Here is a 21431-nt window from a genome sequence, read left to right on the forward strand (position 1 = left end):
CAGAAGAATTGCCTGAACCTGGGAGACAGAGGTGGGAGTGGGCTGAGGTCATGCCACTGAACTCCAGACTGCGTGACAGAGTGAGAGTCCATCTCAAAAAAACAAACAAAAAAAAGAGGTTTCTATTTTAAATTTGTATTATATTTGATATACAACATCAATATACAATAAATCACTGTATATCATTGATACACAATGATAACTTAGCAAGCAAATTTTATATTCCAAATACATCTCAGACAACAAAAGTTAGGTGGAAGAAACTTTTATTATATAAAACTCTGGACTACATTAACTTATAAGGCAGGAACTGAAATCTCAAAAATAAAACAAAATTGATAGGGAAAAATGAATAAGTAAAATTAAATAATTTTAAAAATGGACATCTTCAGAGGATTTTGATCCATATGCATGGCTGGTAATGAGTAATTAATTGATCTAGGAAAAACAGTGTGTAGGATACATAATACATACTTAATAAACAATGAATGAATGAACAAGTGAATGAACCAACATCCAATGAATAGCAACAAAAGAAATTGTACTTTAAATATCAAACTAGAAGCAAGATGGAGAAGAAAACAGACATAGACTTAAAAATATTTTCTGTATATTAAAATCAAGTAACACATAGAAGAGATAGCTCCCACTCCCTGAAGTCACTGTGAAAAGAACAATGAAATAAGTTGTTGAAGAGTCAACCAACCAATGACATGTATAGCATCATACTTACCCACTAACAATACTTAATTCAATCTAAGCTAGAGTTAATCATTAAATTATTCAAAATAACCAATACTTTTAACTATAAATGCAACAGTTTCAAAATAAAATGAGTTGACAAAATTTATGTGACATGAACTGAGATCACTCATTGTGGGTCATGCATTCTGTTCTGTTTTTGGTTTGCAAAGCTAGCACATACAGCAGCAGTAGAAGAAATTAAATCTATTCTGCCTGGCACCTAATAGTATGGAAAAAAATAAATTTTCAGAAGAGTAAAGAATTTCTCCACTGAAGGACAAATCCATGGTTGGAGAGGCAGTTACTGGTTGGCTGCTTACTGACTCTCCTAATGCCCTCCCTTATCTGTCCTAACTTAAGAAAACTCTTACTACCCAAAGGAATCAATGGACTACATTTCTTCCTCCCTGCTTCCTTTCCCAAAGTCAGTCTGTAAGTTCTGTTGCTTCTTTTCTAATATGTAATTGTATCCATGCATTTTATTCAGTTCTTACTACCACAGAATTCAGTACCTTGTGACCAGTCTACTGTACATGTCTCAGCCTCCTAATTGATGTAGTCAGTGTTATTTGGGAAAAAAAGCCTTTCCATGTCTTGATTATGCAATTATCCCTGCCTGGAAGACTTTTCCCCTCTTCTCTTGTTTCATTCCATTCTAATAACCCAGGAGGCAGCACAAGTCCTACTCCTGCTCTCTATTAACGCTTCCTCCTATTTTCCATGATGGCACCAATTTGACACTGATGTCATTTTCTACTGGATACCTGTGGCCCTTAAAATAAAACCCCTCATTGACAACCACCAAATTCAAATAGCATATTAAAAAGCACACTGCCTGAAACCAAGTAGCCAGCTGAAAAACTGTTTCTTTTATTTTCTACCTTACTATATGCTGCAATTTGTTTAATTCCTAATTTTAGGTATATGCCCTATTTTTCCTTCCTGAGGAAAGGTTCATATTAAATATCTCTTTGCAATTATCACACACTGTGCTTTACTCACAAATGTTTCATAAATGTAAGACAGAAGAGAGCATTTTTGCTTTTCAAAAAAAGTATAAAAGGTGTTTAGGTGTATTTAATTAAATTTAAAACTATATTTTAATAATCAAAAGGTGAAACAAGCAAAATGTTGATTTTTTTTCTAACCTTTTGATTAACTAGCATCACAAAGAGAAAAGAAATAAAAATACACATCACCCTGAAAAGGCCATTTAATTTATCATTTCGAAGAAGCAATTACACTAGAAAAAAATTCCCAACTTGTTCCAGGGAATTGAACTAACAAAAAGGAAAGGTCTGTTAAGATATGGAAAGATACCTATACGAATTTACAAACTGCAAATGTGCAGAAGTTTATCTGTTTGTTCTTTTCTCTTTCTTTAAAAGGATAAACAGCCAAACTAATTTGATTTTTCCAGATTTGCAAATTTTATAATGGATTGAAATCCTGAGGGAGCTAACAACAGATGGATGATTGTGTAATTCTAATTTCAACTACCTTAGGGTTTAGAAGGCTGTCATTTTTAAAAACATAATCAATTTCTCATTTCCAGAAACCTAAAAAAAATTGAATACATGTACCCAGTATTTGTTTTAAAACATTTTATATCAAAACAATTTTTAATTTAAAGCAAATAGAGTGAAATTTTATAATAAAAAAATCATTGTTCCACCAGCCAAAAAATACTTGATAAAGGATGAGAATACCTAAAGCCTTGGGAAGAAAACAATGTACTAGCAACAAGCTCAGTATATCACAATAATGAATATTAAACAATCAATCAACAGAAAGTCACTTCATTTTTTGGCTTTACTATAAGACTGGTGAATAGCTTCAGCTGGAACCTTTAAGGAATTTAAATCCGCATTCAGGGTTTATCTGCCTAGCTAATAGATTCAACAAACCTGACATCTGAGATCTCACTCAGCATAATTTAGAAACATAACAGAGGGCAGTAATGCATGCACACTGAGCAATCAGTTTTGCTGAATATTTAGATAATACATACAATATAATTTTAATTTTAGATTTTCTACAGAAAATATGGTCCAATAAAACAATGTACAAATGAGAGCTATACAAATTGGAGCTTATTATGCTTAAGTCTAAAGAAATGCCCACTTTGGTCATGCAAATTTCCATGACTATCACACTTCTTACCCATTTCCTGTTACTCCCCAACTTAACCATTAAAAGCTGTATGTTTTTCACATAAATTTTTATGTTCATTCATAAGATTATAATTTTCTTCACAAATGCTTTCCTTTAAAATCTCTTCCCAATTTATGTTTTCTTTCCTCTATGCCTCAATTTCCTCATTTTAAATATGACGATTATGTCTAGTTCAGAGAACAGTTATAAGGTTGAATGACACAAGGTATATCAAGTGCCTCAACATAATACCAAATTTAAAAGAGGTGATCAATAGATATCAATTCCTTTCACCTACCTTAACTTTTGTTTAATAGTATCTTGTATTTTCTTCTCATTTCTTTGTTTTAATTCTCTTAGGTCTCCTTTACCCCTTTCCCAGGTTTGCACCAGATGTCATTATGTGTAAATAAGTATAGGGTCATCTGTATATTCACATATATCTAATTATGTGAATTGTTAGATATTTAGAATTGTTACAGAACTATAATACGTTTCTTTGAATATAGATGTGAATATAGTATGTGTATATATATATAATTAAATCTCATATTGAAGATACAAAGGAGTTTGACACCTAATGTAACAATTTAGCCATATACAATATAATAAAACTATCAAAATGGTAGTTTAAAGTGAATGCAGTAGGAGCAGAGAAGAGAGAATCCTGCTTAGGAATAAGACAGGTTACATTCTAGCTGAAACTTTACAAGTGAGTCGGGCATTATCATGTGGATGTCTTGGAGAGGGAAGCATCCATCTAGAAGGAACAACAGGAGCAAAAATTTAGTGAGGCAAATGCGCAGAATGTGTTTGGGCAGTTAATGGTAATAAGGCTAGAAAGATATGCCTAACTGGAATAAATAACACATATTTGAATGATGGTTTCTTCAGCAAAAGAAGAAGTGATATCACCCTTACAGGAAAGATGATCTGTTATCAGTAGTATATGCTAACTCTACTTTCTTCACTGTCTCTTTATTCACTGCCCCTTAAGTATTGGATATTCATCCGTGGAAAACTTCATTTCTGTACTCCATTTTTTTTCCTTTACACAGTTACTATTATCAAATAATCTTTGTAAGGTACAGGTGAATCAAGTAAAGTTTCTTGATCAGAAATCTTAAATGGTTTACTCTATTGCCTATTAAATTAAGATACTAATTGACACACTTTATAAAGCCTTCCTCCATCATTCTTTTATCCATTCTTTCCTTTATTTGACAAACATTTATTGACATTATTGTTCTAGGTGCAGAGAATGAAATGATAGGTAAAACACAAAAACAACCCTAAAGAAATTTACAGGAATGTGAGGAATTAGACACTAAATCAGAATATGAGAAAGAAATTACAATGAGATGTATTGGCTTTATATACCAAGCTGATGGCTTAGTAATTTGTATTTGTAGCCCACACTTTTCCTCTAAACTCGATTCACATGTCCAGAATGTACAAAGCATATTTACTTGAATGTCCAACAAGTATCTAAAACAACAAAAAACCCAGCACCTAATCTCCCCTTCCTTTCCTATTCTTCTTTATCTCAATGTACAATCATTCCATCCTCCTAGTGACTCAGAAAAATAGCTTATTGTCCTCCTTGACTCCTTTCTTTCTCTCATATCCCACATTCAATCTGTTACCCAATTCTGTTGGCCCTATCTTTAAAATATATCCAGAATCCAAAAACTTCTCACCGTCTCTATTACTGACATCCTCATCTCAGCCATTCCTGTTTTTCAATAGCCTCTTAACTCATTTCACTGCTTCAGTCGTTTCTCTTCCTTCAGTCTTTCCTCAACACCACAGCCACAATGCTCTTATAAAATGCAAATTAGCATGTCATGCCTATGTTTAAAACTCTGCAATGACTTTCAAGATCCTGTATCATGCTCTCCTGTCTGACTTTTAACACCACCAATTCCTCTCCTTTACTCCTTTCTAGCCATATTAGTCTCCTTTGTGGCCATTTGTTAGCATTCTCTTGCCCGGAAAATACCCATGTATCTTGCCTGCACTTCCCCTGCTGAACTGTGGTAAAAAATAAATAAATAAATAAAATAAAATAAAATGCATCATCAATAAAACTTTATATGAAAACTATTTAATACTGTAATCTTCACTCCTAACTAAAACTTCCCAGATCCTTTTTCTGTTGTGTATTTCCTCATGTATCATTACACCTTTTAACTTACTGAATATTCTACTTATTTTCTGTCTTCCCACTAGAAAGTAAACTCCATGAGGGGAAGACTTTTTCTGTCACAGTGTCAGTACCTAATACAGGATAATTTGTTGCATAAAGAACACATGTGTGTCTGGGACAGGGGGTAGTTGGGAGTGATGTGAAGAGTTTAGTGTTCTGCATGGAAAGAAAGTATGATGCTAGAGAAAAGGAAGGGGCAGGATAATGTAAGATCATGGGTACCATGATAATAAGCTGAGACTTTATGCTGTGGTCAATGGTGAGAAATGGCAGAGGGGATGAGTGGGTTAGATGTACATGTCAAAGATCACTCTAAGAGCAGTGTAAAGAGCACCTTTGAAAAAGAACCAGACTCCAAGTAGAGATATCAACTAAAAAGGTTATTATGACAACTTCTCCTGTTACAGATCTTAATGGAAAAGCTTTCTATTTTTCCTCACTCAGTATGATGTTAGCTGTGAGTTTATCACATACGGGCTTTACTGTGTTGAGGTATGTTTTTTCTATACCCAATTTGTTAACAGTTTTTTATTAAAAATGATGTTGAATTGTATCAAATGCATTTTCAGCATCTATTGAAATGATTCTATAGTTTTTTCCTGGATGATCTATCCTTGGCCAAAAGTAGAGTGAAGTCCTCTACAACTGTATTGCAGTTAATCTCTCACATAAAGTCTAGCAATATTTCTTTTATTTATGTGGGTGCTCCAGTGTTAGGTGCATGTATATTTATTACTGTTATATCCTCTCACTGAATTGATCCCTTTATCATTATATAATGACCTTTTTGGTCTCTTTTTATAGTCTTTGCCTTAAAGTCTATTTGATATAAGTATAGTTACTCCTATCCTTTTATGGCTGCCATTGACATAAAATATATTTTTCCATTACTTCATTTCCAGTCTATGTGAGTCTTGATAAGTGGAGTGAGTTTCTTGTAGAAAGTATATAGTTAGGTCCTGTTTTGATATTCAGCCATTTTGTATCTTTCAATAGAAAAATTCAGTCTGTTTACATTCAATGTTATTATTAATAATAACCATTTTATTACTTGTTTACTAGTTATTGTGTGACTCCTCTCTTCCTCTATCCTTTCTTACTACCTTCTTTTGCATTTATTTTTTTCTGCTACTATTTTTTTTGGGTATACATTATAGGTTTTTTTTTTTGTTTGTGTTTACCATGAGGCTTACAAAACCTTCCTATAGTTATTATGATGTTATTTAAAAAAGATAATAACTTGATTGCAAAAACAAACAAAAAAAACTATACACATTAATTCCTTTCTACCACCATTTTGAATTTTTGACATCACAATTTATATTATTTATATTGCCTATCCCTTAAAAAGTTGTTGTAATTATCATTTTTTAATAGTTTGTCTTTTAGTCTTCTTAGTAAAGAGTAAGTGGTTAACATACCATGACTAAATATTAGTGCAATAATCATGTTAGCATCCTTTTCTTTCCATCTTAAAACTCCCTTTAGCACTTCTTGTATGTAGGTCTGAAAGTGATAAATTCCCTCAACATTTGTTTGTCTGGGAAAGTCTTATTCTCCTCATTTCTTAAGGATAGCTTTCCTGGATATGGTATTCTTGGTTTACATGTTTTTTTTTTTTTTTTTTTTTTCAACATTTTGAGTATATTGTCCTACTCATTCTTGTCCTGTAAAGTAGCTGTTGTCAGGCATATTGGAGCTCCCTACTATATTATTTGCTTATTTTCTCTCACTGTTTTCAGGATCGTCTCTTTGTCTTTGAATTTTGAGAGTTTGATTATAATATGTATTGGGTATTCTTATTTGAGTGGAATCTAATTGTTGACCTTTGACCTTCCTGTACCTAGTCATCTGTACATTTTTCCAGGTTTGGAAATATTTCTGTTATTGTTTCCTGGAATAAACTTTCTAGCCCTTGTCTTTCTCAGTTCTCTTTTTAATTACGATAACTCAAATATTTGTTCTTTTGATGTTATTACAGATCCTATAAGCTTTCTTTATTCCTTTTCATCCTTTTTTCTCCTCAGACTATGTATTTTCAAATTGTCTTCAACCTCACTGATTTTTTTTCTTCTGTGTGATCAATTCTGCTGTTGGTGCTCTTTATTACATTTTTTCATTTTCCTTTCAATCATTCTATTTTTCAGTTCCAGGATTTCTGCTTAATTTTTAAGAATGATTTCAATCTCTCTATTAAATTTCTCTGATAAGTTTCTCAATTGATCTTAGTGTTTTTTTGAAGTATGTTGAACTTCCTTAAAACAATTTAGAAATCTTTGTGAGATCACACATCTCTGTTATTTTATGGTTGGTCTTTGGCATCTCATTTTGTCCATTTGGTGAGGTTGTATTTCCATGAATGTTCTTAATACTTGTGGACACACGATGATATCTACATGCTGCAGAATTATGTATTTATTTTACTCTTTGCAGTCTAGCTTTATTTGTGCCTATCTTTCTAGAGGGCCTTCCAGGGATTCTAAGCAGACTGTCTGTAGAGTTTGCTGAGCCTGTGACTATTGTATCCATCTAGAGAACACACTAAGCCCAGGCTTGCTGCATGTTTTGCAAGGCCTGAGATTGACATAGCTTTCCAGCCCAGAAAGACATGGGGAAGATCCAAAGAGAGCACTGGAGCTATTCAGGAACTCTGGCCAGGAATCAGAGTCCAGATGACTGTAAACCCCAGATGGGTGTGCTTCCCAGCAGGTCTCTGTATAAGGAAGACTGGAGTTGAGACTAGGCCCCTCGGTATCTCCTTAGGAAGGAGGCTGATAGGCGATCTCGTTGGCTCAGACAGGAATGTGTAAGCCAGCAGGTCTCTGCACAAGTGGGAGTAGTTCCTCAGCTGCAACAGGAGGGGTCAGAGATGATACTAGGCTCCTCAAGATCTGCTGTGAGATGGAGCCTCATGTGCCTATCATGCTGGCTCAGATGTGCACACATCTCCTAGCAGGTCCCTGCACTGAAAAGACAGCTCCCCAACTGCTCTAGAAGAGATTAGAGCTGATACTAGTATCCTAGGGATCTGAAGCTGGAGAGACATGTCTCAGCTCAGAGGGGTACATGTCACCTAGTAATTCCCTGCACAGTTAAGATTGCAGCAGAAGAAGTCAGGGCTAAGACTGGGCCCTCTCAGTATCTGCTGTGGGACACAGGCTAGCATGCCTATCACACAAACCCCGACAAATGCATGTATCTTTTGTGAGACATACTGAGTTTGAGGGATTCTATGGCATATCCAGGTGATGTTTACTTACTAGGCCACTGGAAATATAAGAATAAAGCCTATAGTAGATCTTTGAGTGAACGATATAAATTTTGAAATCATCAATATATGAGAGATAGGTAAAACAGTATGAGCAAAGGAGACCACCAGGGAATAATGGATAGAATCAGAAGAATAGAAAACATTGCTTAACGCAAAACAACTTTTAGTGGATAGAGAGAGAAAAAGAAAGCTCAAGAAAGAATCAAGAAAGAAAGAAAGAGTTGCAAGGAAACCTAGACATTTACAAAGAAAAGAGGCTTAATGATATCTGGAATGTATATGGCACCAAGTAAGAGATTGTTAGGATGAGGAAACTGCCTATCTGTAATATCATTACACATCTCCATTAATTATCTAGTTACATACTGAGTCTTTTTCAAACTTCAAAATGTTTAAAATGTACCTGTATACTCCACTGAAGGGAAGCAGCATTCAGATGGGCTTTCAGTGAGATGAAGCACAAATTTTTCAAGTAATTCTACTAAGGCTGTAATAAACAAGAGAATAATTAAGATATTAAAGGTCAGAATAATATGTGACAATGAATCCTTAAATCACAGAACTAGTAGATAAAAGTCATCTGAACTTCACAGATACATTCTAAGGGAGTTCAATTCAAATGCGTACTGTTTTAGTATTCATCACACAGTTTCTGATGCAAATTAAACTTTAATAGCTTAGCTAAGAACCTATTCAATACAAAACTGAAAAAGGATCATCTGTTATCTTTAGATCCTCTAAGAATTATTTCAGAATTTGCTAAATGATTTCAAAACTGAAAGAAAAATATCACTAATTATGCTGTAATACATTACCTTTGTTCTTTACGCATAACAGAAAAAAAGTATTAGTGGGTTCTAAGGCTAGGATCAATGCATAGCTCATTCAAAAACAGGACATATTATATGTTTTATATGCTTTGCAACTGATGGTATCTATTCAAGGCAACCAATATCAAAAGAAGGCTTGACCTATCTGGCTTGGAAGTGATAAAATGGTTATTTTCTAGGCTGGTTTGATAATGCCACTAGGCTTGCATCTAATCCCCCTGAAATGGATATAAACAGGTACAATATAATTAATATGCAACCCAGAGTTTGTTGTGGGTTTGAGTTTTTTTTTGTTGTTGTTGAAAATAAATAAATTTGTAGAGTCAATGTTATGCTTCAAATAACAAGTACACTTTACTCACTATGTAAAATTGCCCCTTAATTATATCCAGGATATTAACTCTAACCTATATTAACTAAATGAACTCTATTCCACAAACAAGTACATTTTAAGAATATAATTCATAGAGAACAATTAGTGTTCAACGGGTGAAAAGTCCAAAATCAAAGAGGAATAACATATGCTCTTCAGCAATTGTAGCTGACAAGCTCTATCTCATAATATTTTAATGGCTTAGGACAAAAATGAAATGATTTTGTTCATTGAACTCTATTCATATGATGATTTCAAAGTTGAATAAGTATTAAAAGTATAAGAATCCAGTAGTCAAGGGTCAGAAAGGACATCAGTATTGTAAGCTATTTATGCTTAGACTGGTTCTATCTTCATTTGTAGACACAAATATTGCCATACTTATAAAAATCTTTCAAAAGTCTTTCTTCTATGAGTTAACAAATTAAATAGCCCTCAGGTGAGAGCATTTAAATTTTTTTTTTGGGGGGTGCACAATATTATTTTTTTTTTTTTTTAACTGCTTTATTATCATCTCATATTTATTGCGGATATACAAGGTTTTTCTTATAGTATTACAACTATGGGTTTAAGTTAGCTATTTTTTTTTTTATTATACTTTAGGTTTCAGGGTACATGTGCACAATGTGCAGGTTTGTTACATATGTATACATGTGCCGTGTTGGTTTGCTGCACCCATTAACTCCTCATTTAGCATTAGGTATATCTCCTAATGCTGTCCCTCCCCCCTCCCCCCAACCCACAACAGTCCCCGGAGTGTGATGTTCCCCTTCCTGTGTCCATGAGTTCTCACTGTTCAATTCCCATCTATGAGTGAGAACATGTGACGTTTGTTTTTTTGTCCTTGGATAGTTTACTGAGAATGATGTTTTCCAGTTTCATCCATGTCCCTACAAAGGACATGAACTCATCATTTTTTATGGCTGCATAGTATTCCATGGTGTATATGTGCCACATTTTCTTAATCCAGTCTATCGTTGTTGGACATTTGGGTTGGTTCCAAGTCTCTGCTATTGTGAACAGTGCTGCAGCAAACATGATTATAATGATTATATCTGAACTTCATCAAGACATTGTTCTTTCTGCAAAATTTATAATCTCAAGAGACAGTACTAAGTGATTTATAAAGAAAGAAGTTTATACACGTAAAATTTAAATGCTCTCCCAAAATTGACAAATGGAATCTAATTAAACTAATGTTGTTCCTCTAAAGTGAATTTTTACATTTTAAATGACAGATCTGGAATTTCTGTAGAGGGTTTTACATTATGGGCCTTCTTCCTTTAATCATATCTATTTCCTGGAGTAAGAATATGACATGAATAGTCTATAAAACCAAAATTTATATTTATATACTAAGAAGAATACGTGGGTTTTCTGCTAAGAGAAAACTAAGGCAGACTGTTCAAGGATACTTGGGTATTGATTCTGCTTTCTCCTTGGGCTTTGCCATCTGCTATGGTCTTAAGGTTGGTATCCCTGAAAATTTCTTATGTTAAAATCCAATACATATCCAAAGAGATAGTATTCAGAAGTTTTGCCTTTGGGAAGTGAGTAAGTCATGAGGGCTCTGTCCTCATGATAGGAATTAGTGCCCTTATAAAAGAGGCTGAAGGGAGCTGTCCTTCCCTGTATTTCACCATGCAAGGATGTAGTAAGAAGGCACCATCTTTGAAGTAGACAGCAATTCCTTACAAGACACTGAATCTGCTGGTGCCTTGATCTTGGTGTTCCTTGCCTCCAGAACTATAAAAAATAATTTTCTAATGATTATAAACTACCCAACCTCAAGTATTTTGCTTTGGCAGCCTGAAGAAACTAAGACATCATCACAACAATAACTGATTCCAAAACTAGGACAGCTCTATGCTTTGAGTACCCATACAATCATTCTGTTTTTGACTTTCAGTATAGTATTCAATAAATTACACTTTATTATAAAATAGTTTTGTGTTAAATTTTGCCCAGCCATAGGATAACTTAAGTATTCTGAGCATATTTAAGCTAGGCTAGGTTAAGCTATGATATTCAGTAGGTTAGGTGTGTTAAATGCATTTTCAACTTATGATGCATTTATTAGGATGTAGCTTCACTGTAAGTTGAAGAGCATCTGTAAATATTGTATTGAGTGAAATGTCCAATAAAATAGAATGGTTTATATTGACTGATTTTGATTAAAAATAAAAAGTGATAATATATGAAGGATGAAATTACAGGTAAATTTTAGCTCTTTATTTTGCTTATTTATAATTTCTGATTTTCCTAAAATAAACATGTTAGATAATTGTCCAGTTGCTAAATGATGAATACTTAATGGCAGAAGATATGAATGAGAAAGAACAAATTAGAGACAGACTTAGGAGTAGCATCTGTAAGACTTGGTGACTAAGAGGACAGGTATCATTCAGGGGACAAAGGAAGAAGTCAAGGAAAATTAAGTTTCTCCTTTCAATGATTGAGTAGATACTATTGGTAATAATCAGAAAAGAGAAAGCAACAGGAAGAACATACTTCATTTTATACTCTCAATGGTATCTCACACAGGAAAAACCTAAAAATTGGGAGCACTAAAATTTAAACAAAGGGGACAATAGGATTAAATTACCAGAGCAAAATAAAAAGAAACTTAAATATAACCAAAGGTAAATTAGAAATCACAAAAACACATTCCTTTTTTTAAAAGAAGACTCTTATATAAGAAGACTTTTTGTAATTATGAGTAATTATGTGGAATCACCTAATGCTCATTGCTAGAGATGAGATTTTGCCCCAACACTATAGTCCATAAAAAGGAACCAGAAACCTTTAGACTCTATTTTTAAGAGTATCAAAGTAATGAATAAGCAGGGCGCGGTGGCTCATGCCTGTAATCTCAGCATTTTGGGAGGCTGAGGCGGGTGGATCACCTGAGATCAGGAGTTTGAGACCAATCTGGCCAACATGGTGAAACCCCATCTCTACTAAAAATACAAAAATTAACTAGGTGTCGTGACATGCGCCTGTAATCCCAGCTACTCAGGAGGCTGAGGCAGGAGAATCGCCTGAACCCAGGAGGCGGAGGTTGCAGTGAGCCAAGATCGCACCATGGCACTCCAGCCTGGGCGACAGAGCAAGACTCTGTCTCAAAAACAAAACAAACTAATAAATAACTGAGGTCAAGACTTGTGGAAAGTGCCCTAAGATACCAAGATTCCAAAGAGAACACAGTTTTAATGGTAATGTTCTACATGTTTGTCCTGTTTCAGAGGAATGAGTAAGAGTTAAACAGCTGATACTTCTCTTTTGTCTTACTATCCTGTTAGAGATAAACTCAGAACGACACACAAATTTAGTTCTTGTATTTAAACTGAACATCATTCCAGTCTGCTGCTTTCTTAATTTGTTGTGCAAATTAAGAGTTTATATTAAACTGTGCAGCCCACAGTTTATATTAAATATTCTCTATTGTTCAATCAATGCTAAATATATACTTACAATAGATATTTTATAAATATCTGGGGGGATAAAACATAGTTTAACTGCTCACTTTATACTCAACTTTGGAGAACAACATTTGATTTCTTAGCCATAAATATATAACATTATTCTCTGGAAATATTTCTCCAACAACTAACAATATAAAAACTTTTCTCTATTTCCCATTTTAAATTTTAGAACAAATGACACAAATATGAAAACTATAAAGCATTGCTGATAAAGTACACAATACCTTTTAAATTACAGTTTTCAGGAAATCTAGCTTATATTGACATTAGAACTTTTTTCTTAGCACTTCTTTTTACTTTATTCAAAATAAATAATGTTAATTTAAAAAATGATGATTTCAGAAAACAAATGCACAAGTAGATAACTAATACAAATAAACTTGTTTGCTAATTTAGAAAACATAGCTGTTCCCTTAAAACAAAATTTTCTTAGGAGTCACTAAATTTACTTGCATGAATATAAAAGTGATTCAGAATAACAATGTTGATTTAAAAATCAATAAAATTTCTAAAAAATATAACAATATGTCATATTCAGGTAAAAACTGGTAAAACCAAGCAAATTGTTACCTAGGTAGAGGTAGTGTTCTAGTTTTGCTCACCAAGACTGTTTAGACAGTTCCAAAAAAAAAAAAAATGCTTAGTAGTGTCTTATATTTTAATTTGCGTTCTCTCAGGATCCCAGTTTTCTCAGATATCAGCGAACTTCTGGAATTAGCATTATGTTTTCTACATATGCCAATACTAATCTTTAAGAACCACACATTCTATTAATGTAATTTTCATACATAAGAAAACCCACAATGGAAACAACGTACTTACCCTCTCCACTGATTATATCAGGTTTGGCTTTCATCATTTTGCAAAATTGTCTTCGGCAGTTTTCTATCCATTCAGTTTGTTTATCAGATATTTTGAGGCATAATAAAAGCTTGTCAAGATCATTGTCTAATCAGAAAGATAACATATTATTATAATAAGACGTGCTAGATATACTGAAAAATTATTAATGTTAACTATGTAAACAGTTGAAAATTCCATGTGGAATACATATGGCTTTCAAAGGAAAACAGATATTCTTCTGTAATTATATCTTATACCATTGCTTGTTACATGTATTAAAAGTTGACAACAATGAATTACTGAATTATTAAAAGCTCATAAGATGTATTGTGATTTGTAACCATAATTCTTGAATAGTCTTTTCCTTATACGAATATGGCTCATTACTGAGTATCTGTTTTAATACACAGCGTGAACCTTAAAATTTCATAATGTAGACTGACAGGAACACTACACTCATTCCTCATGTGCTTTCAGATACAATTTTTTATTCACTTCTTTAAAAGCAAAAAGAAAGCATAAGTGTAAAAAATCTTTAGTGAATCATTTATTCATCTTGGAAAAAATATGCTGCTGAAGGGGTTAAAATATGCTATTCTGGCATATTGTTTATTTAAATTAAAGACACTTGAAAAACAGCAAGTGCAAGATCACGTTGACCTTCGTGTTGCTTCTCTATAAAGAAAATGAAATTCTCATCTAAAAGACACTCTCTATACTAGAAGAAAAGACAACATATTTGCCTTCAAGGATGAGAAGTTGAGACCAGAGAATACTTGGCAAACCTTATTAAAATGACTTATCTTTTAAGCCTCCCACATAATTTAGTCACATTTTCACAGTATATTATTCTTTGTACAACTCAGTATATACATTTCCCTATGAGAACTCTTATGCCATGTAAAACTTGTATTATGCTTTTCTCCTGTTAATCTATTATCTCAATTAAATTCTCAGATCCTGCTGGGACCCAAAGAGGATGCAGGTAGAGATTTTCTGCACATAAACTGAAGATAATGAATAGGGCTAGAGAAAGTATTTACGACTAAAATATAACTTTTCTTCTAAGTGAACTCATGAATACATAGCAGATTCCATTTAATTACATAGCTTTAAAGGTACTTATACCCATGAGATTTTATTTTTAAAAAATCAATGAGTAATATAGTAAATGAACAGTTAAGTGTTGCTAAAAAAGATATACGCATAGGTATTCATATAGACACATACATATATAAAAATTCAAAGGAGACCAAACAGGCAAAGATGTTCTCTTATTTTCTAGAATAAAATGGGAGAATCAGTAGCCAAATTAATTCATACCTTTTTATTTTATTTTATTTTATTATTATTATACTTTTAGGGTATATGTGCACAATGTGCACGTTTGTTACATATCTATCCATGTGCCATGTTGGTGTGCTGCACCAATTAACTCATCATTTAGCATTAGGTATATCTCCTAATGCTATCCCTCCCCCTCCCCCCACCTCACAACAGTCCCCAGAGTGTGATGTTCCCCTTCCTGTGTCCATGTGTTCTCATTGTTCAATTCCCACCTATGAGTGAGAACATGCGGTGTTTGGTTTTTTGTCCTTGCGATAGTTTACTGAGAATGATGTTTTCCAGTTTCATCCATGTCCCTACAAAGGACATGAACTCATCATTTTTTATGGCTGCATAGTATTCCGTGGTGTATATGTGTCACATTTTCTTAATCCAGTCTATCGTTGTTGGACATTTGGGTTGGTTCCAAATGTTCTTTGCTATTGTGAATAGTGCCACAATAAACATATGTGTGCATGTGTCTTTATGGCAGACGTAATTTTATAGCAGCATAATTTATAGTGCAGTAATGGGATGGCTGGGTTAAATGGTATTTCTAGTTCTAGATCCCTGAGGAATCGCCACACTGACTTCCACAATGGTTGAACTAGTTTACAGTCCCACCAACAGTGTAAAAGTGTTCCTATTTCTCCACATCCTCTCCAGCACCTGTTGTTTCCTGACTTTTTAATGATCGCCATTCTAACTGGTGTGAGATGGTATCTCATTGTGGTTTTGATTTGCATTTCTCTGATGGCCAGTGATGATGAGCATTTTTTCATGTGTTTGTTGGCTGCATAAATGTCTTCTTTTGAGAAGTGTCTGTTCATGTCCTTCGCCCACTTGTTGATGGGGTTGTTTGTTTCTTGTAAATTTCTTTGAGTTCATTGTAGAGTCTGGATATTAGCCCTTTGTCAGATGAGTAGGTTGAGAAAATTTTCTCCCATTTTGTAGGTTGCCTGTTCCCTCTGATGGTAGTTTCTTTTGCTGTGCAGAAGCTCTTTAGTTTAATTAGATCCCATTTGTCCATTTTGGCTTTTGTTGCCATTGCTTTTGGTGTTTTAGACATGAAGTCCTTGCCCATGCCTATGTCCTGAATGGTATTGCCTAGATTTTCTTCTAGGGTTTTTATGGTTTTAGGTCTAACTTGTAAGTCTTTAATCCATCTTGAATTAATTTTTGTATAAGGTGTAAGGAAGGGATACAGTTTCAGCTTTCTACATATGGCTAGCCAGTTTTCCCAGCACCATTTATTAAATAGGGAATCCTTTCCCCATTGCTTGTTTTTGTCAGGTTTGTCAAAGATCAGATAGTTGTAGATACGTGGCGTTATTTCTGAGGGCTATGTTCTGTTCCATTGATCTGTATCTCTGTTTTGGTACCAGTACCATGCTGTTTTGGTTACTGTAGCCTTGCAGTATAGTTTGAAGTCAGGTAGCATGATGCCTCCAGCTTTGTTCTTTTGGCTTAGGATTGACTTGGCAATGCAGGCTCTTTTTTGGTTCCATATGAACTTTAAAGTAGTTTTTTCCAATTCTGTGAAGAAAGTCATTGGTAGCTTGACGGGGATGGCATTGAATCTATAAATTACCTTGGGCAGTATGGCCATTTTCATGATATTGATTCTTCCAACTCATGAGCATGGAATGTTCTTCCATTTGTTTGTATCCTCTTTTATTTCATTGAGCAGTGGTTTGTTGTTCTCCTGAAAGAGGTCCTTCACATCCTTTGTAAGTTGGATTCCTAGCTATTTTATTCTCTTTGAAGCAATTGTGAATGGGAGTTCACTCATGATTTGGCTCTCCGTTTGTCTGTGATTGGTGTATAAGAATGCTTGTGATTTTTGTACATTGATTTTGTATCCTGAGACTTTGCTGAAGTTGCTTATCAGCTTAAGGAGATTTTGGGCTGAGACAATGGGGTTTTCTAGGTATACAATCATGTCATCTGCAAACAGAGACAATTTGACTTCCTCTTTTCCTAATTGAATACCCTTTATTTCCTTCTCCTGCCTGATGGCCCTGGCCAGAACTTCCAATACTATGTTGAATAGGAGTGGTGAGAGAGGGCATCCCTGTCTTGTGCCAGTTTTCAAAGGGAATTCTTCCAGTTTTTGCCCATTCAGTATGATACTGGCTGTGGGTTTGTCATAGATAGCTCTTATTATTTTGAAATATGTCCCATCAATACCTAATTTGAGAGTTTTTAGCATGAAGCGTTGTTGAATTTTGTCAAAGGCCTTTTCTGCACCTATTGAGATAATCATGTGGTTTTTGTCGTTGGTTCTGTTTATATGCTGGATTATGTTTATTGATTTTCATATGTTGAACCAGCCTTGCATCCCAGGGATGAAGCCCACTTGATCTTGGTGGATGAGCTTTTTGATGTGCTGCTGGATTCGGTTTGCCAGTATTTTATTGAGGATTTTTGCATCAATGTTCATCAACGATATTGGTCTAAAATTCTCTTTTTTGGTTGTGTCTCTGCCAGGCTTTGATATCAGGATGATGCTAGCCTCATAAAATGAGTTAGGGAGGATTCCCTCTTTTTCTATTGATTGGAATAGTTTCAGAAGGAATGGTACCAGTTCCTCCTTGTACCTCTGGTAGAATTCGGCTGTGAATCCATCTGGTCCTGGACTTTTTTTGGTTGGTAAGCTATTGATTATTGCCACAATTTCAGAGCCTGTTATTGGTCTATTCAGAGATTCAACTTCTTCCTGGTTTAGTCTTCGGAGGGTGTATATGTAGAGGAATTTATCCATTTCTTCTAGATTTTCTAGTTTATTTGCGTAGAGGTGTTTGTAGTATTCTCTGATGGTAGTTTGTATTTCTGTGGCATCAGTGGTGATATCCCCTTTATCATTTTTTATTGCGTCTATTTGATTCTTCTCTGTTTTCTTCTTTATTAGTCTTGCTAGCGGTCTATCAACTTGAAAGAGATTTTGAGGATAAAAAGAGAACAAGAACCTTTTGAAATTATAGGGTTAAAGGCTTAATTGTTTCTACTCTAAATTATGGTATGGGAACATTAACACTACAAAATCATCTACCTAAGCTCTATTTTAGGTTAATTAACCCCACCAGGAAGATACTAGTGGTCAACGTGATACTTGAGAGGGTTTCAGCTAACAATGTCTTACTTTTTTCTTAAAGAAAATTATAATGATGAAAGCAAGTCTTTATTCTTCCAGGTTTTAAAAATCAAAGAAGCTTTCCAGCATAATACAACTATTTAAACTTTTCAGCCCAATTTTTATAAAATTCCATTTACTATATACAGAAGTCCTCCTATGTGGATATAATAATTAAGACAATATCACTGCCCTCATGAAATGCACGTCACATAAAGCATATGCATGTATATGTGTGCATATACATACAAACAAACAGAAAATAATACTGTAATCAAGGTATGTCATTCCTGTCATCTAAAATTTCAGTGTTATTTAGCCCTAAGAAAACTGCTATATATTGTAGCATGATCCTCATGATTATCACATATAAAATCATCATTTATGTAAATATTTCCCTATTTGACATTTAGGTCAACAAAAGCCTTTTTATACCAAAGCTACATACATACTCTCTCATACAAACACATGAATGCACAGATACATACACCAAACATATGTGGACTCACATAAATACACACATAAAGCAAAAAGTTGTTTTGTTGAAAGCATATGTAATTCTGCTATTCAGTACTAATCTATTTTCTTTGAATACCAAGACTACAATGATACATTTCACAAATAGCCTCTGTCAGAAGGAATAACTAGAGAAAAATTATCAAGCATTAAATCAAAAGAGAAAATGATTCTTTTTAATAAAAACACTTGAAACTATAAAAACTCATGAAATTTCAACACAGTTAATAATTTTACTGAAAATTATGTTATTGCTAACAAAAAAGTTTTAATGTTAAATGTATCTTGACAAGAATTAGGTAAAGACTTAATTCGACATTATTGAAATTGAATTTTTATTGTTTTCATTTAAAATATCCACATTACATAATGCTAAGAATAAAATATCTAGAGTCTAATAAGAAACACTAGTGACACATGATTGCAAAGATAATGCAGTTTTTTCATCTTTGTTTCCTCCTCTGTTTTCTTCTTCTACTCATGTGTAACTCCCTTTTTTATCTCCTTCAGACAAAGGATGTTACTACCTCCTTCAGAGGACATCCATATAGCCCTTTCATAGGCTATCTGTTATTTATAAATCTGTTTTCTTTTTACTCCTCCCTCCTCTTGCTCTCCATTCTCTCTCCTTCCACACTTGCTATTCTGTTTTGCTTTCTCATCATCTCATTCTAAGGAAAAGAACACAAGGCATTATAATTGCAAACAGCACCGAGGCAGCAGATGTGGTATGCGCCTGAATCTACCAGTTGGCAGACAGCCTGAAGGACCCAGTTTAGATAGCTGGAAATTGGATTTGAGGCAATAAAGAAATGCTGAGCTGAAAACAGGCTGACTAAAAGACTGTTAGAGAGACAGCTTTGTACCCTGCATTATACTTCTGGCTACCCTTCCCCCAGCCATCATTGAGAGTATATGTTTTACAATTTGCATTCCTCAAAGTTAAAAATATGAAATGATGTGATATGATATTAACTGAAAAACATGTATATCTGTGATATTACTGAGTTTGAGGGGAACAATAAATAATTCCTTTATCTTCTCCAAATTTGGGACCAACTGAGAAGCCAATGGGTATAGATAAACAGAGTTCAAAGTTATCAGTGTTAGTATATAAACAGCTAAATTAAGCATCATTGCTTGCATCTACTGCCACATGGCCTTCTAGATGTCTTCCCTGAACTGAATACCATAAATCTATTCAGCCATAGACAGACAGAGACAAAGGCCCCCCTGACTGTTCCTGCTAGAAAAAGTGCAAAAATAACCTAAAGACTGGCTAAATTAAAAGTGCAGCCTACAAGTAGGCTAGCCCACGGCCTTCTATTCCTTCTTCCAGATTCACTTATCAACCATTCCTCTTAACTTATGCAGAATAAGTAAGGAAGTCCAGGGAGAGGCCAATGGTATTACTCCAGCAAAGACCCTTTGATATGGAGACACGAGGTAAGGGAAAATGAAAGCTTCTCCATAATAGATATTTTATATGACAATTCTAAATTAGTGACTGTGAGTATAATATGAAAAATACATAGAATTCCATATTTCCCAAAATTTATACATGGAACATTTCTATATTTATAATCAGGAAAAAAAGAGTATTAAAAAAAGTTTTCCTTCTGGCCACTATGAAGGAACTAGGAATAGACTTGCCTTCTGCTGTAAACAACCAGACTGGATAAAATACATCAAACAACTGTTTTCAGACATTAGCCAATGGGCAGTGCAGGACTGTAATGTCTGAGAAAAGGGAAACCAATGAGGTGAGCTTTATGATTGTCTACTTTCTTCTTGGAGGTTTTGCTGAATTTAGGAGACAGATGTCAGATTTCAAAGAGATTAAAGAGGCTAAAATTTGTGCATTAGAATACTGGAGAGAAAGAGCTCTAGCAAACTGGTTAACTATTTGTCAAGTTGGCTGCTGATTAATCAGCTGTGGAAACTAAGGCTGAAATTTCACAAGGCTGAGCAAGCAACAGCTGGGGGCTATAAACTGAATAATTCCCAGAGCACACCTAGAGTTACAAGATGTCCAAGTTCCAAACAGAGTGGAGAGTACTAGTTAATTACCTGGGTTTTCCACAGACGACCCAGAAAGGTCACACCTTGGTAACAGGTAAAATTAGTCTTAAAGTAAGGCAATTATACACCCACCCTAACAAAAAAATGGAAGCCCTGACAGTAAAGCTGATCCACAAGCAACTTAGCTGCCCACCAAAAAAAATCCACCACTCCTTAAAGAAAGACAACAAAATTTAGCACTCAAAGTAAAGTTAATAACATCTAATGCCCCCCAAAACTCCCCTAACATGAATAAAAAGAATGTGACTCATAACCTGCAGATACATCAATTAACAGATTAATAGACATAGATTCACAAAAGATCGAAATTATCAAGGACATAAAGGCAATTATTTTCAGGGATTTAAAGAAAACACAAACCAAAAGTAGATGTTTAAACTAACTGTGGTTTTTCAACACTGCCATCTCAGTAAAAAGAGTCAAGTGAATGGGACATGCAACAACCTGGGTCAATCTCAAAACCAT

At 34.3% G+C, this 21431-nt stretch overlaps 1 protein-coding gene across 1 annotated transcript in view; it reads right to left on the reverse strand.

Annotated features, from left to right (window-relative positions):
- The window catches only part of TBC1D32 (TBC1 domain family member 32), a 274963-nt gene that overhangs the window by 37843 nt on the left and 215689 nt on the right, over positions 1-21431 (reverse strand). The window contains exons 27-28 of the mRNA XM_058435533.1: positions 13889-14014; positions 8782-8865 (exon numbers count right to left, since the gene is read on the reverse strand). Of these exons, the coding sequence (XP_058291516.1) occupies positions 8782-8865; positions 13889-14014 (210 nt within the window). The remainder of the gene's footprint in view (positions 1-8781; positions 8866-13888; positions 14015-21431) is intronic.

Source organism: Hylobates moloch, unplaced genomic scaffold, assembly GCF_009828535.3.
Source record: "Hylobates moloch isolate HMO894 unplaced genomic scaffold, HMol_V3 SCAFFOLD_2, whole genome shotgun sequence".
Taxonomy (NCBI): domain Eukaryota; kingdom Metazoa; phylum Chordata; class Mammalia; order Primates; family Hylobatidae; genus Hylobates; species Hylobates moloch.